The sequence below is a fragment of the Macrosteles quadrilineatus genome, unplaced genomic scaffold (genome assembly GCF_028750875.1).
Source record: "Macrosteles quadrilineatus isolate MER2022 unplaced genomic scaffold, UCM_ALF_1.0 Scaffold_6__1_contigs__length_79288215, whole genome shotgun sequence".
In the NCBI taxonomy this organism is placed as follows: domain Eukaryota; kingdom Metazoa; phylum Arthropoda; class Insecta; order Hemiptera; family Cicadellidae; genus Macrosteles; species Macrosteles quadrilineatus.
In genome coordinates this window covers 38011470-38025103 of record NW_026542599.1, presented here as the reverse complement: position 1 = coordinate 38025103, position 13634 = coordinate 38011470, and the positions used below count along the sequence as shown (strand labels likewise).

The 13634-nt window shown below is 33.0% G+C and overlaps 1 protein-coding gene across 3 annotated transcripts in view; it reads right to left on the bottom strand.

The window, feature by feature from the left end:
• LOC128996316 (phospholipid-transporting ATPase ABCA1-like) overlaps window positions 1–13634 on the bottom strand; it is a 114938-nt gene that overhangs the window by 13972 nt on the left and 87332 nt on the right. For all 3 annotated transcript variants that reach the window (XM_054421561.1, XM_054421560.1, XM_054421562.1), the window contains exons 14-23: window positions 10371–10442; window positions 9034–9172; window positions 5422–5537; window positions 4510–4643; window positions 3869–3963; window positions 3371–3483; window positions 2612–2828; window positions 1929–2161; window positions 824–1115; window positions 487–612 (exon numbers count right to left, since the gene is read on the bottom strand). In XM_054421561.1, the coding sequence (XP_054277536.1) occupies window positions 487–612; window positions 824–1115; window positions 1929–2161; window positions 2612–2828; window positions 3371–3483; window positions 3869–3963; window positions 4510–4643; window positions 5422–5537; window positions 9034–9172; window positions 10371–10442 (1537 nt within the window). The remainder of the gene's footprint in view (window positions 1–486; window positions 613–823; window positions 1116–1928; window positions 2162–2611; window positions 2829–3370; window positions 3484–3868; window positions 3964–4509; window positions 4644–5421; window positions 5538–9033; window positions 9173–10370; window positions 10443–13634) is intronic.

The window sequence follows — 13634 nt, the reverse complement described above, 5'->3', positions numbered from 1 at the left end:
TTTGGCAATTACTATTACAGCTAATTTAAAATTTCATAACACTCATAACAACAGAATTTATTACACAAATAAAGATGAATAATTTTGCTTTTATAATTTGAACTTGTTAAACATTTGATGGTGCTGGTTATATAATTTTACCTAACATTCTAGGGTATGAAAGGCTGTTCTTATGTTTTGTATTATCAGTAACTAAAGCCAGAATGATGAGGAATCTTTTCTGGGGTCTGGAGTGACTCTTTTCAAAACAAGCTATAGTTCAACTTTAGAAAATTAGTGAGGGTCAAAAATATGCTTTCGGTGTGATAAACTCATTTCTTCAAGTGAACCATTCCTACACTAGATGATTCCTTCTTGTTTTATTACATAAAAAACACCTGTTACCAAAAGTGCAAAATAGGACTACTGACCAAAGTATATACATCTACCTACGACAAATTGTTTTATTCTATTTTAAATTGAATATTAATTAAAATTGTAACAAACCTGTGAATAGTGTGAGCAGGGTGAATACAGACGCAGCAGTTGTGGCTGATTTGCCGATGAAGCTGTAAACGTAAGCACACATCGTTGCACTAACTCCATAAGTCAACAAGATCAGGGAAAACACACCTGCAAGGAGAAACATGTCAACAACTTCCAGAACTATTGTATATGCAATTGTCCAGATTAAAAGTACCTTTACCTCAAGAAATTTTTACATGCCTACATTAATTTACCAATCTTGTATTACAACTACAATATATGTTTAATTTTACCTATGGTATCCACAATAATCTCACAAATAACATTATCATATTCTATATTGTCATAATTTCCTTACCGTAATCTCTAGCCTCGGTGAACAGCTCGGCCGAGTCCATCGCCCAGATGATGAAGAACATGGTACAGCCGGACAGACAGTAGATGATGTAGTCCCAGGAGAAACACGCTGCCCAGTAAGTAACCGGCATCACTCCTGTCATCAGCTGCAACTGCTTGGCATTGTTGACCCTCTCAAAGTGAGGGAAGTGGATGAAGTCCATCACGAACCCCTTGATGCCCATCGGTACCAGAATGAGCCACATGAATGCTGACATCCACAGCGATATGTCGTTGAGTTGACTGCACGCGCCCTGTTACATGGGGACGTTTGAGCGTGAATATTTTGACAAGAGGTACATTTTTAAAATTGATGTGTATTATTAAGGATGGCCCAATTGCAATTCTAGATGGCTCAACATTCTATACTAATAGTAACACAGAATCATTGTTCTATCTCACAATATTTTCCTGAGATCTTAACAATATTTATTTGAGACAGTAAAATTGTAGATTTTTGAAAATTGAAACTTGCAGACATTTTCCATAATCGTGAAATTCCCTTAGTGGAAAAATTTTAAAATCATTCAAATTTTACCTTAAAAACAGGGATGAAAAAAACAGTAGAGAAAAATCCCTACTTTATCAATTTCTATATAAATTTTGTTTAAAATTATAACCTCTACCTTAATCTGTTAACTTCTCTTCAACAAGAGTCCTTCTACACCTCAATACTATATTTTCAACAGGAGGACATTTTTCTTTCAAACTTAATCTTCCTTGGATGCAAGTTGGAATAAACTTTGGACCTCAAGACATCTTATTTTCCAACTTAAATCTTCCTTGGTTAGAATAAACTAAAAAGTATGTTAGGGAGAGTGAAATAATCAATTTTTTTGTGTGTAGTGAAAAATTGTTGGACTTCTTTTTCCAATGGTGTGACTTATCTGGGGAGCGAGCTAGTCTAGTGGTAAAGCTTGGTACTTTGGTCCTCAAGGTCCCAGTTTCAAATTCCGCCAATTACCAATGGATTTTATCTACTTGATGATGCAGCAACCCTCTATTGCCTAGGCTAAGTAATGGTTCCGGGCTAGACCCTACGTCCTACGATGTGAGGTGTAACTTACCACAAAGTTCTTGATGTCCAGTGGATGATTGGTGGTGGTGATAGTGTTGTTAGCCGTGTTACTGCTGGCCCGCAGCAACGTATTGGATATCAGATTGACAGCGATGGGTGATGAGTGGAAAGCAATACCGTTGTACAACGCGGTTGCCGTGTTGGCACTCGTGTTGAAATCTGCTGCGACAATCACCTTGGTCTTGTATCTGGCCACATTCTTCTCACCTTGTTGCAGCAGAGCTACAAACAAAAGAATAAGTGTAATTTTAACTAGACTGTTTTGTCTCGAGAAGATTTTTATATGCTATTCCAAAAACAGCAACTCATTTAATCAAATTTTCTCCTATTTTGGTTAGATCATGTTCATGTTACAATCTGAATATGACTTAGTTGCCAATGTGTTGCAACCCACTAAATTCCTGACCCCACCAATTTTTTTCCTTTTCAGAATATTTACGATTTTGCTTCTCCTATAATATAAATAGGGTTCAATATAATAAAAAAAACTAATATAGTTCAAACAGATCAGATAGCATTACAAAGAGAATAATAGGGCATTCCCAGTAATCTATTACCTAAAACATCACTAATAGTATTATTTATCTTACTAGGCCTACGTTAAATAGCGCCTAGCTATATCTATCCTACCCTAGTTTAACTATTACCATAGTCTTTCTGTATGTCACTTACCACCAATCATATCATCCTCCACAGACATAGCAGTTCCCTCCTGTCCTTTGACCAACATCTTGTAAACGTCCTGGTATTGGTAGGGTCCACTAACGTACGAGTCTGTCCGTCCGTAAGTTCCCAAGTTCATAGTCAACGGAGGGTCCCTGTTGGACTGCATTACGTCCATCAGTCCGTTCTTCACTGTCATCCAGGTCATCAACAACGGCAGCAGGAACTTTAACAAAAATATATGATGGGTTACACATTTAAAAATAATGTAAACTGAATTTATAAGTGGCTGAAAAATGGATTTTTTAATAGAGGTGTAGCAAAGCAAAATTTGTTTTATAACCTCTACCTTAATCTTTTACTTCTCTTCAACAAGAGTCCTTCTCACTTCAATTAACCGGGGTCAAGGATGTAAACAACAGTTTTGTATTTATTAATTGGATTTTGTAAAAAAAATATTCCTGATTAACTTCCACTGGTTGGCCAAATTTCCACTGTAGTTTGCTTCTAAAATTAATTTCTATCAGACTGTTTTAGTTTGGTCTGCTCTTGAACTGGTAGCTCTTGAAATGGCTTTAGTAGGATTATAACAAACTAATGCTAATCAAGAGTGGATCAGAAACCTTTGATTCTAGATTTGTGAAAATAGAACTTGGAAATTTTGTTAATAGAAAAGTTGAGAAAGTTTTTTACCAGCTCTTGTTTAGCACTCTTAGTTAATATTGCCGTCTTTATTAGACTGATTTTCATTTACTTCATTCTACTTACAAATACAATAGACGTCACTGGTCTTCGGGTGGTAAACAACATTCTCTTGTGGAACAAACTCTTGAACTGTTGACAGAATAAAGGAACACCTCGTAGCCTCTTGTATTCCAGAGCTATGAACAAGAAAATAGTTATAAATATTAACTGTAATTGTATTGCATAAATAAATTAAATTAATATTTTGATTTAAATGGAAGTGATTAGCGGGCTTGGGTGATTTCTTCAAAGACGTTTGGAGTGAAGGTGAAATTCAATACAAGAGTTTAATTTTTAATCTGCAGTATTCCTGCAAGCTATTTCATTTTTTAAGTCTGTAATTACTTACTATACAAAAGAATTAATAGGATTTAGAATATAAATGTAACACACATGTGTGATTTGTTTTTTTGTTTACTAAATGCGATTAGTAAAGATCTGTGGAATTAAAACTAAGGTAGTAAATTGATTTCAGAAATCTTAATTGTGACTTTATTTCAAAATTTATCTAAAATTAATTACCTTCTTGGCTGTTGTTTCGAACCATTGTGTTTTCCTTTGAGTTTCTACTTGATTTATCAAAATCCATCTTCTCTTCTCGAGCCAGTTGTCCCACCCTGGTAAATAATGTATTGTGAACACAAATGTTAAAGGAACACTATAAACAAGATGTACAAGAGAATACTATATAAAAGAAGTTTATTGGTAGGTAACAAAAACGGGATCATTTTTTAGAAAACTGGATTTTACATGATACATAAGTTCACTGGTAGGAACCCAAAGCTTTAAGCTTAGATCATCATTCTGCAGGGTATGAATCTCAAGTATTTGGATATTATAATATAACTTTTTCATGTTTAGAATTTGACTGCTTTACACGTTTGTTTCCAACTTTTACATTTCCTGTCATTGGCTAGTTTATTTACTTTTAAATTCTACTATCCTTGTACATAGACAAGATCATATTACACATCACATAACCTCGCGAAGCTTTGAACTAACCACTACAGGAGTACACAATAATCTCTTAAAAATCATTCCATTAGCTTTTAAATATACAACAACATGACCAATAACAATTTTTTCAACAAAAAAGTCTTTTAATTGTGTAGAGTTTAAAACTAGGAGCCAATTGTAATTACATCCTCCCATGGTGTACTTACTTGAGGAACACCTCTTCCATAGTTGTACACGAAATTCCCATCCCATCAATTCCCATTTCCACTTTCCGAGCTTCAAGAGCGGCGAACATTCCTGGCAAATTTGAGGCATACTCTTGAGGCACCGAATACGTCACCTGTAAACCAATTGCAAAATAGTAAAATATTATCTGAATTAGCATAAAATACAGAGAGTGTTGCAACAGCCTCTAAGAATTCCAAATCCCAGTCAAGTTGACAAAAAGATGAGGTAAGGGTTTTAAACATGTTATCTGAAAAGAAAAAGCATGTTAGATAAATGATAAATTAATACTAAATGGCTCTGGCCACTAAAATGAGCACTGACAAAAAAGGAACAAAAAAATACAGAATCTACAAAAGATTGATCATCTATGTACCAACAATGTATTTAGGCACATGAATAGATTTTTAAGCGTCAAAATGCACTCATTAAAAAGAAGTTATTAAAAAAGCTATCAAGTTTAGCTAGCTAATCTATAAATTCATAGATACACACAACAAAAATTCACAAAACATAATGCAGATTTTTGTTCAAAACTTCCAAAGTGAAGAGAATCCGGGATTCTTCCAATTCAGGATCATTCATTTTATTCTCTGAAGAAGTAATAGACAAAATGTGAGAGTTGTGTTTTAGATATTTTACTTTCTATCAATTAAGGTTACTTGACTTAACACTATAAGCTCAAAATTTCTCAGGGAAGATAACTGCAATTAATCATTTTCCAAAATGTAGCTCAGCAACTTTATTAGCCACTCATATTTCCTTTAAAACTCAAAGTGGAAACACATTTAAATATTTTCTATAGACATTTCTGTGTAACGACCGTTTACATGTAAAAGTTCATCTCCACCAACACACGTAGGCTGTAAGGTTAAATTTATCACTTCACCAACCTGTGTCGGGTGGATGTTTTTCACCTCAGCAATCACGACCTTGGACTTGATTGTTTGAGTTATTGGATCTACTGGGCTTTGCGGCGATTTCATCACAGTAAGGTGGTATCCAGTACCTAAAATAATTAATATAAAGTTAGAAATTTAACACAAACTTTTAATTTATAAATAATTAATAGAATTTTAATTCAACCACTAAATAACCCCAATAATCACCCACTAATTACATAATCTAACTCATTCTCTAAATCCAGTGGAAAGGTTATCTTTTGAATCATTCTAAATTTAGTTAAATTCAGTTAAGTACCAAAAACTCAGTGTTTGGGAAATGCAAATTTATTAAGGTAAAGATACAACATTTCAACTAGGTATTAATAAGTCTTTTTTTTCATTTTATTTCTTTTAATTAGATACACTGTGTTAACAACAACACATAGCGTTAAAATAGATAAATTTAAGAAAATTTATGACTTTTTTCAATAAAAGTTTGTAATTACGGTATTAATCCATAGAGTGGCTACCTTAGCTAGGCTAATGATTAATGCTCTGGTCGTTGCAAATGTGTTACGTTAACTGATATGTTAGTTACAGTTATAATTGAAACTGCAAATCATGTTTGGGTCAACTATATTTCAAATTCAAAATTCAAATTCAAATTATCTTTATTCATCAAGTACATTAGAAATATATACATGAATAGTGTCACATTTCTTATAAGTTATAATAAAACATACATGCTTATAGTAAATGGGAAAAATTGTAAAAGAACATAAAACTAACAGTTAAAACATACTTTGATTAGTAGGGAAAGAAAAGTCAATTAAAGTTCATCAAATGAATAAATAGCCCTGATAATGAGAAATTTCTTAAGTTTATTTTTAAATTTTTTAATATTTACTTCTGCTTGTATGTCCTTTGGAAGTTTATTATAGAATTTTGTTCCGGCGTATTTGGGTTTTTTTTCGAAAAGGCGCAATTTATGAGGACTTAATGCTAACTTGCCTCGATTTCTTGTAAGATAATCATGTTTCTTTCCAACCAGCTCTATTTCATGAAATCTGTTTTTAACGGATACCACTGTTTCAAAAACATACATACCGAAAACTGTCATTATATTTTCTATTTTAAACATTCTCTTAACAGAAGTTCTAGGTGGAAGGTTGTAAATTATTCTTATTGCTTTTTTTTTGCATTCTTAATATAGATTTTAAGTTTCTCTTATTGGTTGAGCCATAAAGGGAAATCCCAAATGAAATCACTGAATGTATGTATGAAAAGTAAACCAACTTCAAAGTTTCTATTTCGCAATAGTTTTAGCAAATTTCCCATATAGGGAATAAGCTATTACCGTAGTACTCATGGTAAGACCTGGACCCGGGACCGATTTTTTTTTTCGTTTTGAGGTCCCTAGAGGCCAAAAACACCATCCGTTCAAATTCATATATATATATATTTATATATATATATATTTATATATATATATTTATATATATATATTTATATATATATATATATGTGTCCGTTAGCGCGATAACTCGAGCAAAAATGATCCGATTTTGATGAAATTTGGTACAAAGGTGTAAACCTACGTTTATTCGAACGAGTTCGCGAACCAGCATGATCGGACCATGGGAACAGGGGTTTATGGGGGCTTTTATGGGGTAAAAATGAATTTTTCCTATTTTTGACCCAAAAAACATAAAATTTTGAAATTTCTTTCCAAACTATTTTGTAGAGCTTAAAAAAACAAATAATTTGGTATATTGTAGCGTTATAGAATGCGTCTAATGGTTACGGATAAAATTCCAAAAAATTGTTAATTGAAAATTCCCATGTTATTCTTATGGAGAACTAGCTGTACCCACGGGCTTTGCTCCGTTTAACTTCATAAGTATTTGCATGGCTCAATCACGTCCCGGTTGAAGTTCGTTCGCTACGCTCACTCACCTTTAGGTTGGAGCTCGTTTGCTGCGCTCATTTGTTTCTAGGTTAGCTCGTTCGCTACGCTAACTCGCCTCCAGGTTGATGTTCGTTCGCTACGCTCACTCACCTTTTGGTTGCAAATTAGCTGTTGTCATAAATGTTAAAAAGTCATCCCCTTTATTAGTTATAATACTTTGATAAAGGTTTTTATGTTTTAATATTTAAAATTGGATAATAATTTAAACGTTGTTAAGTGCACAGGTGTGCTGCGAGTGGGGTTTAATACATTTGGACTTATTCAAAAGTAAAATAGTTTTCTGTGCTGCACTCTGTAGATACACTGTGGCACTATTTCAAATCATGACTAATGCTAATACAGAACGTTGTAATTATTCAAACCTACAAAACAGTTGGTGAAAGTAAACATCTGCTTTTAAATTATATTTTTTTTGTAAACATTGTAGATCAAAAAGTCTGACATTGGCCCACTTAAAACCCTCTGGGGCAGAGCCCTTTTGACAGATCTGCACCAAACTTCACTCGAACCATCCTTGAAAGATGCTTAATAATGCCTGAAAGTTTCATTACAATCTGTCGAGCGGTTTCGGAGTCCATAACGTATATACACATATATATACATACATACATAGTTCCTCTTTTATAGATATAGATAAGTAAACCGTTGTAGTGTGCTTGTTTATTAACATATTTTGCCCAAATTTGGAAAATGTTTTTATTTCTTACCAACTATTAACATTTTACATAAAAAAACACTTTTACCCTCCCTGTTGCAGCAAACCTAAGTATGTGTTAAACTGATTCTATTTAAATAGGGAATAAATGTGATATTTTTAAGGATACATTTTAGTCTAAATCCAATCAGGCAAATGGAAATTCGCTTAGTCTGCAGGTTTGCTGCGGCGGGGGTATTTTAATCTAGTTAAGGCATATAATCCAGAAGAAACTTTTGAAAGTACTTTTTCAACATGACAGTTCCAATTGAGTCTTTTATCTATTACTAATCCTAAAAATTTAGTACTATCCTTAACTTCAATGGTTTTATTATTAAATTTAATAATCGGTCGACGTTGATTTCTGGTAGTTCGAGTTTGAAAATGTATGATACTTGTTTTATCCACATTGAGATTTAGATTTTGGGAGTTAAAAAAAATCATTTAAAACGCATATGTCTGATTTTGCCTTGCTTTCTAATTCTTCATTTGTTGAGGCTATGATTTTCAAATTGGTATCATCAGCATACAAGCAGAGTTTACTTAAATTGCTAAGTTGCGGAAAATCTCTTAAATAAATAATGAATAAAAGAGGCCCCAGAATGGATCCCTGTGGAACCCCATATTTTAAGTCAGTGGTATAAGATTGATATGGAATTTTATAGTTTTTATGGTTATGATAGATAATTTCAACAAACTGTTTTCTGTGAGAGAGATAAGATTTAAGCAAATTTAAAGCAGCTATTTCAGTGTAGAAGGGTCTTATAAGTTTGTTCTTTAAGCAAGTTGAAATTGGTATTTTGCTAAGGTGTTCTTGTAGGATCTGCCAATGGATTGGAAGGGTGAAATCTGACACATGTGTAGTGTTGTGATGTTTAGGTCCCTATGTCTGGTTTGTTGGGAAGATATTGCACAAAGTATGGTTTGACGGATGTTAAGTCTTTGTTCCTTGACTCACCATAAATTCGCTTAAGGAACAGTGTGGTTCCGTAACATTTCACTCTGCCGTGGTCCATAATGGCTATTCTATCCCCCAACACGTCAGCTTCCTCCATGAAATGTGTCGTGATCAAAACTGTGCGTTCCCCTCGTAGTTTCTAAAGAAAATCACTTATTAAAACTACACAGTAACTTTTAGTGGGACAGATTGCAGATTCACAGTTCCTTATAACCTCTGACGTTTCAACAATTCTTGATACTTATTGACTTTGGATCGATTCTAGAATCTCCCGCAATCACAGTGACATAATGATCACTTTCTAAGATTGAGACAAAATTATGAATTTTTTTTCGCAAGTTTTAGTCTTTTTCCTCGATTGCGCAATAATAATAGAAGATACTTACTTACTTACTTGATACTTGGTGATCTCCCACTGGTAGCGCAGCTGCACCGTGGTCGTTAGTTTTTTTGGCCTATTTTTCTTTTAGATATTAGAATAATATGGCCTCTTCAATAAATATTCTTTAAATTTCCTCTTGAATTCATCTTGATCTTCAATGTTTTTGATATTTAGAGGGATCAAGTTGTAGATTAAGCTTGATAAAAACCTTGGTCCGTCCTTTACTAAACTTGAGTTCACTTGATTTAGATGAATGTTGTTTTTTTGCCTTGTTGAGTAGTTGTGTATTGTATTGTATTGTGGAAAATGAACTAACTAAAAAATAGATAACTATTTTTGAAAATTCTTTTAAGTCCACCAAAAAAATCTGCAGTAAAATTCTAGTCAAATCCAAAATCAGGAACTGATGTTAACATTTTAGTATCAGAATCGGAACCAGAACAGTTTTACAGTTAACAGTTTTGGATTTTACAAATCACAAATTTTTAGCATAAAAATGTTTTTTTTCTTTGGATCTTAAAGTACATATTCATTCGGTCAATATAAAACTGCTGTAACCATTTTTTTTTTAAAGACCATAATTGAATTAACTTGCCATAGAGTATCAAAGTACACACTCTAATAATTTTTTAAACTATAATAGTTTAAGGAGGCATAAAACTTTCAGCTAGGCATGGGAAAAAATCATGTGTAAAACAGAAGTCTGTATCGTACAGAGGCAAATTCGTCATTGGCATAGTTTAACTTAGTTATCTTTTATTTCTGGCTACAGCATTAATATTGGAAAGGAATATCTACTCTTTGGTTCTTTTTGGTGCATGTAATTTAATGAACACATTTTTTTACTCTTTTACTCTGCAACTAAAAAAAACTTCCCCATCAAAAGTGTATACATCCACATCAATTGTAGATGAAAATGGGAAAAACTTATCTTTATGAACAGCTAAGTAATTACCAAAAGTAGGTCCCACATTTCTCTTCTGGATTCAGGGTCCATTCCTGATGTCGGCTCATCCAAAACTAGCACCTGAAATTATATTTATCTGTTAATATTTAATTTTTTTAGATCGGCAAATTTATACAGATATTTAAAGAAAAATTATTGGATAAAATTTAATACGTTCAAAAATTTTAAAAATGGAGCACAAATGCAGGACAAGTGGGGATCTCAAGTGATATTTTTGAAAGACTTCTCATTTTGAACTTAAAATTAATCCCCAAGTCAAATACCATGATAGGTATTGTGAATTCTCTTTATCACTAAGATTGAGAAAAATAGTCGATCACTCAGGTTAAGATAAAAAAATCACCGTGTGGCCCTGACTTCACCTGAATAAATCAAGGATTTCATATAAGAGACACAGACAAGAAAATTTTACTAAGATTTGGAAATAATAATACTGATCACCATATGATATTGCTGGCAGTAACTTCGTCACGATTAATCACAATTCTGTGTAGTACTAAAAGCATAAGAAAAAAGTAAACACTTAACCCTTTGCGATGAGAAGGTGCCATAGCACCGAATCCTATAGTGCCGAATTGTGTTTTGAGTCCCAATTTGCCGAATATCACGTTCGACGGAATAAGAATTTAAAGTTCTAAATTGCCGAAAGAGATGTTTGTGTTAAACTGCCGAAATATATATTTGAAAATCCTAATCCATCGAAAAAACAGTACAAACGTGTTAAAGTATCGAATTAAGAATCATTCCAACAGCTCCGAAAGTGAAATAAGTCCTAAACTCTCGAATCTTGTTGTTTTCGGCTATTTAAGACGATTTAAACTTACTTTCGGCTATTTGACACCAAAAAATGCCAACCACCCGAACAATAGAAGCCCCACCATCCGCCCAACGTGTCCGATTGGCTGATCTACAACCAATACGCTGCAAGAGTACATCATGGCCGGCCATCGCTGCCAGCCCAGGAAGTTCACCCGTTCACTAGCGCCCTTCCGAACTGCGGTCAGTATAATAACTAACTTCAGTCAGACACCAGGACCAGACCAGGGCCAAACAGATCAACGTCACCCACAAAAGTCATCTCCACTCGAATCACAATATGGCCATTGATTGACTATTGAACCCAGAAGATATTACCATTGTTTATCTACTTGTTACATATTACTAACCTTTTGTTTTTTGCCAACCAAATACAGCCTATCCAAGGTGAGTAAGGTAATCTCTTAATTCTCTGTAATAATTTATTTAGATCCTTACAGTTGTGTGTTTAAGAGTTAACTAAGTCCTATACTGACATTAGAACCTCAAGTCTCTAATGCCCTGAAACTAATCCTAAAACATTAATTAGTTAGTCTTAATCCTTATGAATTACCTAAGTTAGGGCCTATGACTCGGATCCTTAATAAATCGATACATAGTACTTGCTTTTGTCCAAGTATATCTTGGCCTAGGATCTCTTTATTTTATTTATTTATTTACAATTACCAAATATTACACATTTGATTGATACAGAAAACAATGTGCGATCTCACAGTAAGTTAGGTAGGTCACCTAGGCCTATGCTTGATTTATCAAATTTACATGAACAAACGGGTACAGTTCCGCAGAGAACCTGCGACATGTTATCGGATGACTAACGATTTAAATTGATAATTATCTAATTCAATTTATCGTTTCTATGCTTTTTCATTATGTAAAGATTTTATAGGGTTGTGAGGTCTACGATTTTTTTGATATTTAATCAATATAAACAATAACATCAACAAAAAACTGTGATATTTAATAATTTATTTTTGTAAAAAAATACAACCGACTTCAAACGCTCTAAAAAGAATGAAATAATTTCAATAAAGTAAACTTTTGTATTAGGCAAGCTCACGTACTTCAAGTCGGCGCGGCTCTATGATGATTTTTGAAACAAAATTGAAGGAGGGTGTCCATATTGCAGGTGACTATCTATAACTAAAGTTGTTAATCTGCATGTCTTTTTCATAGTTATGCGTTAAGTGTTATTTTATTACCGTAATCAGAGATCGGCATTATAGTGGTATTATTGAGCATCTTTAAAAAGATTATAACGCATCTAAATGTTTCTAACATGGAAAAGTAATGTTTTAATACCAAACAAGCTTCTTTTCCCTATCATAATATCAAACTAAATTATTTTCCTATTCATATAGAACATTTGTGTGTGTTATTTTCATAATGCATTTATTCTGAAGTTAACATAAAACACAATAAAATATTTCCTTTAATATATAAACAAAACAGTTCAGTATGTTTTTTATATATTTATGTTATGCAGCTACAATTTATTGATTTTCAAAATACACACACGCACAATATTTAATTTCAATCATATTTGCAGTTTGAGCCGCGCCGACTTGAGATACGTGAACTTGCCTAATACAAAAGTTTACTTTATTGAAATTATTTCATTCTTTTTAGAGCGTTTGAAGTCGGTTGTATTTTTTTACAAAAATAAATTATTTCATAATTTTTAGTGACTGTATAATTTTTTATATATTAATTACTTGAGGTTTTTTGATAAGCAAAACTGTTTGTAACAATCAAAAGTTCCACAGAACAATCATTATTTTAACTGCTTGAGTCACCTGTTCAGGTTACATAATCAATGGGTATGAAAATAAACATTTTTAGATATTCCCTAAGAAAGAGAGAGTTGTCCATTACATTAGACCTAATGAAAAACTAATTGTCTTTTCTTGATACATTGAAATGTCAGACATCATCGTTTCCTGCAATCGGTGTACTTCTACATTATAAAAAGAAATACAGTAACGTCTCAAGCCTTTTGGAACAATATGAAAGTTATTCCTCAGCTACCAGCAGTAAAAAATCTCTCAAAAGTGGAAAATTAGTCGATAACACGTATAGTACCTTTGGAAAATATTATATAAAAGATTGGTTCAGCTAAAAGTAGTGTAAGTCATGTAGGGGGTTTTGTTTACTATATAGCCTAGTCGAAATTGCAAATCATCTTCTTCTAGGACTTTCCGAAGCAGGCATAATAGTATTGATATGTTATAGTAACTGGGTAGAGAATATTAATAAACATTCCACATCTGCAAATGAAATATGTGTATGAACGATTGGTTCAGCTAAAAGTGGTGCAAGCCATGTAGGTGGTTTTGTTTGATCAAGATATAGCCTTTCGAAATTGTAAATCATCTTCCTCTAGGACTTTCCGAAGCAGGCATAATAGTATTGATATGATAATATAGTAACTGGGTA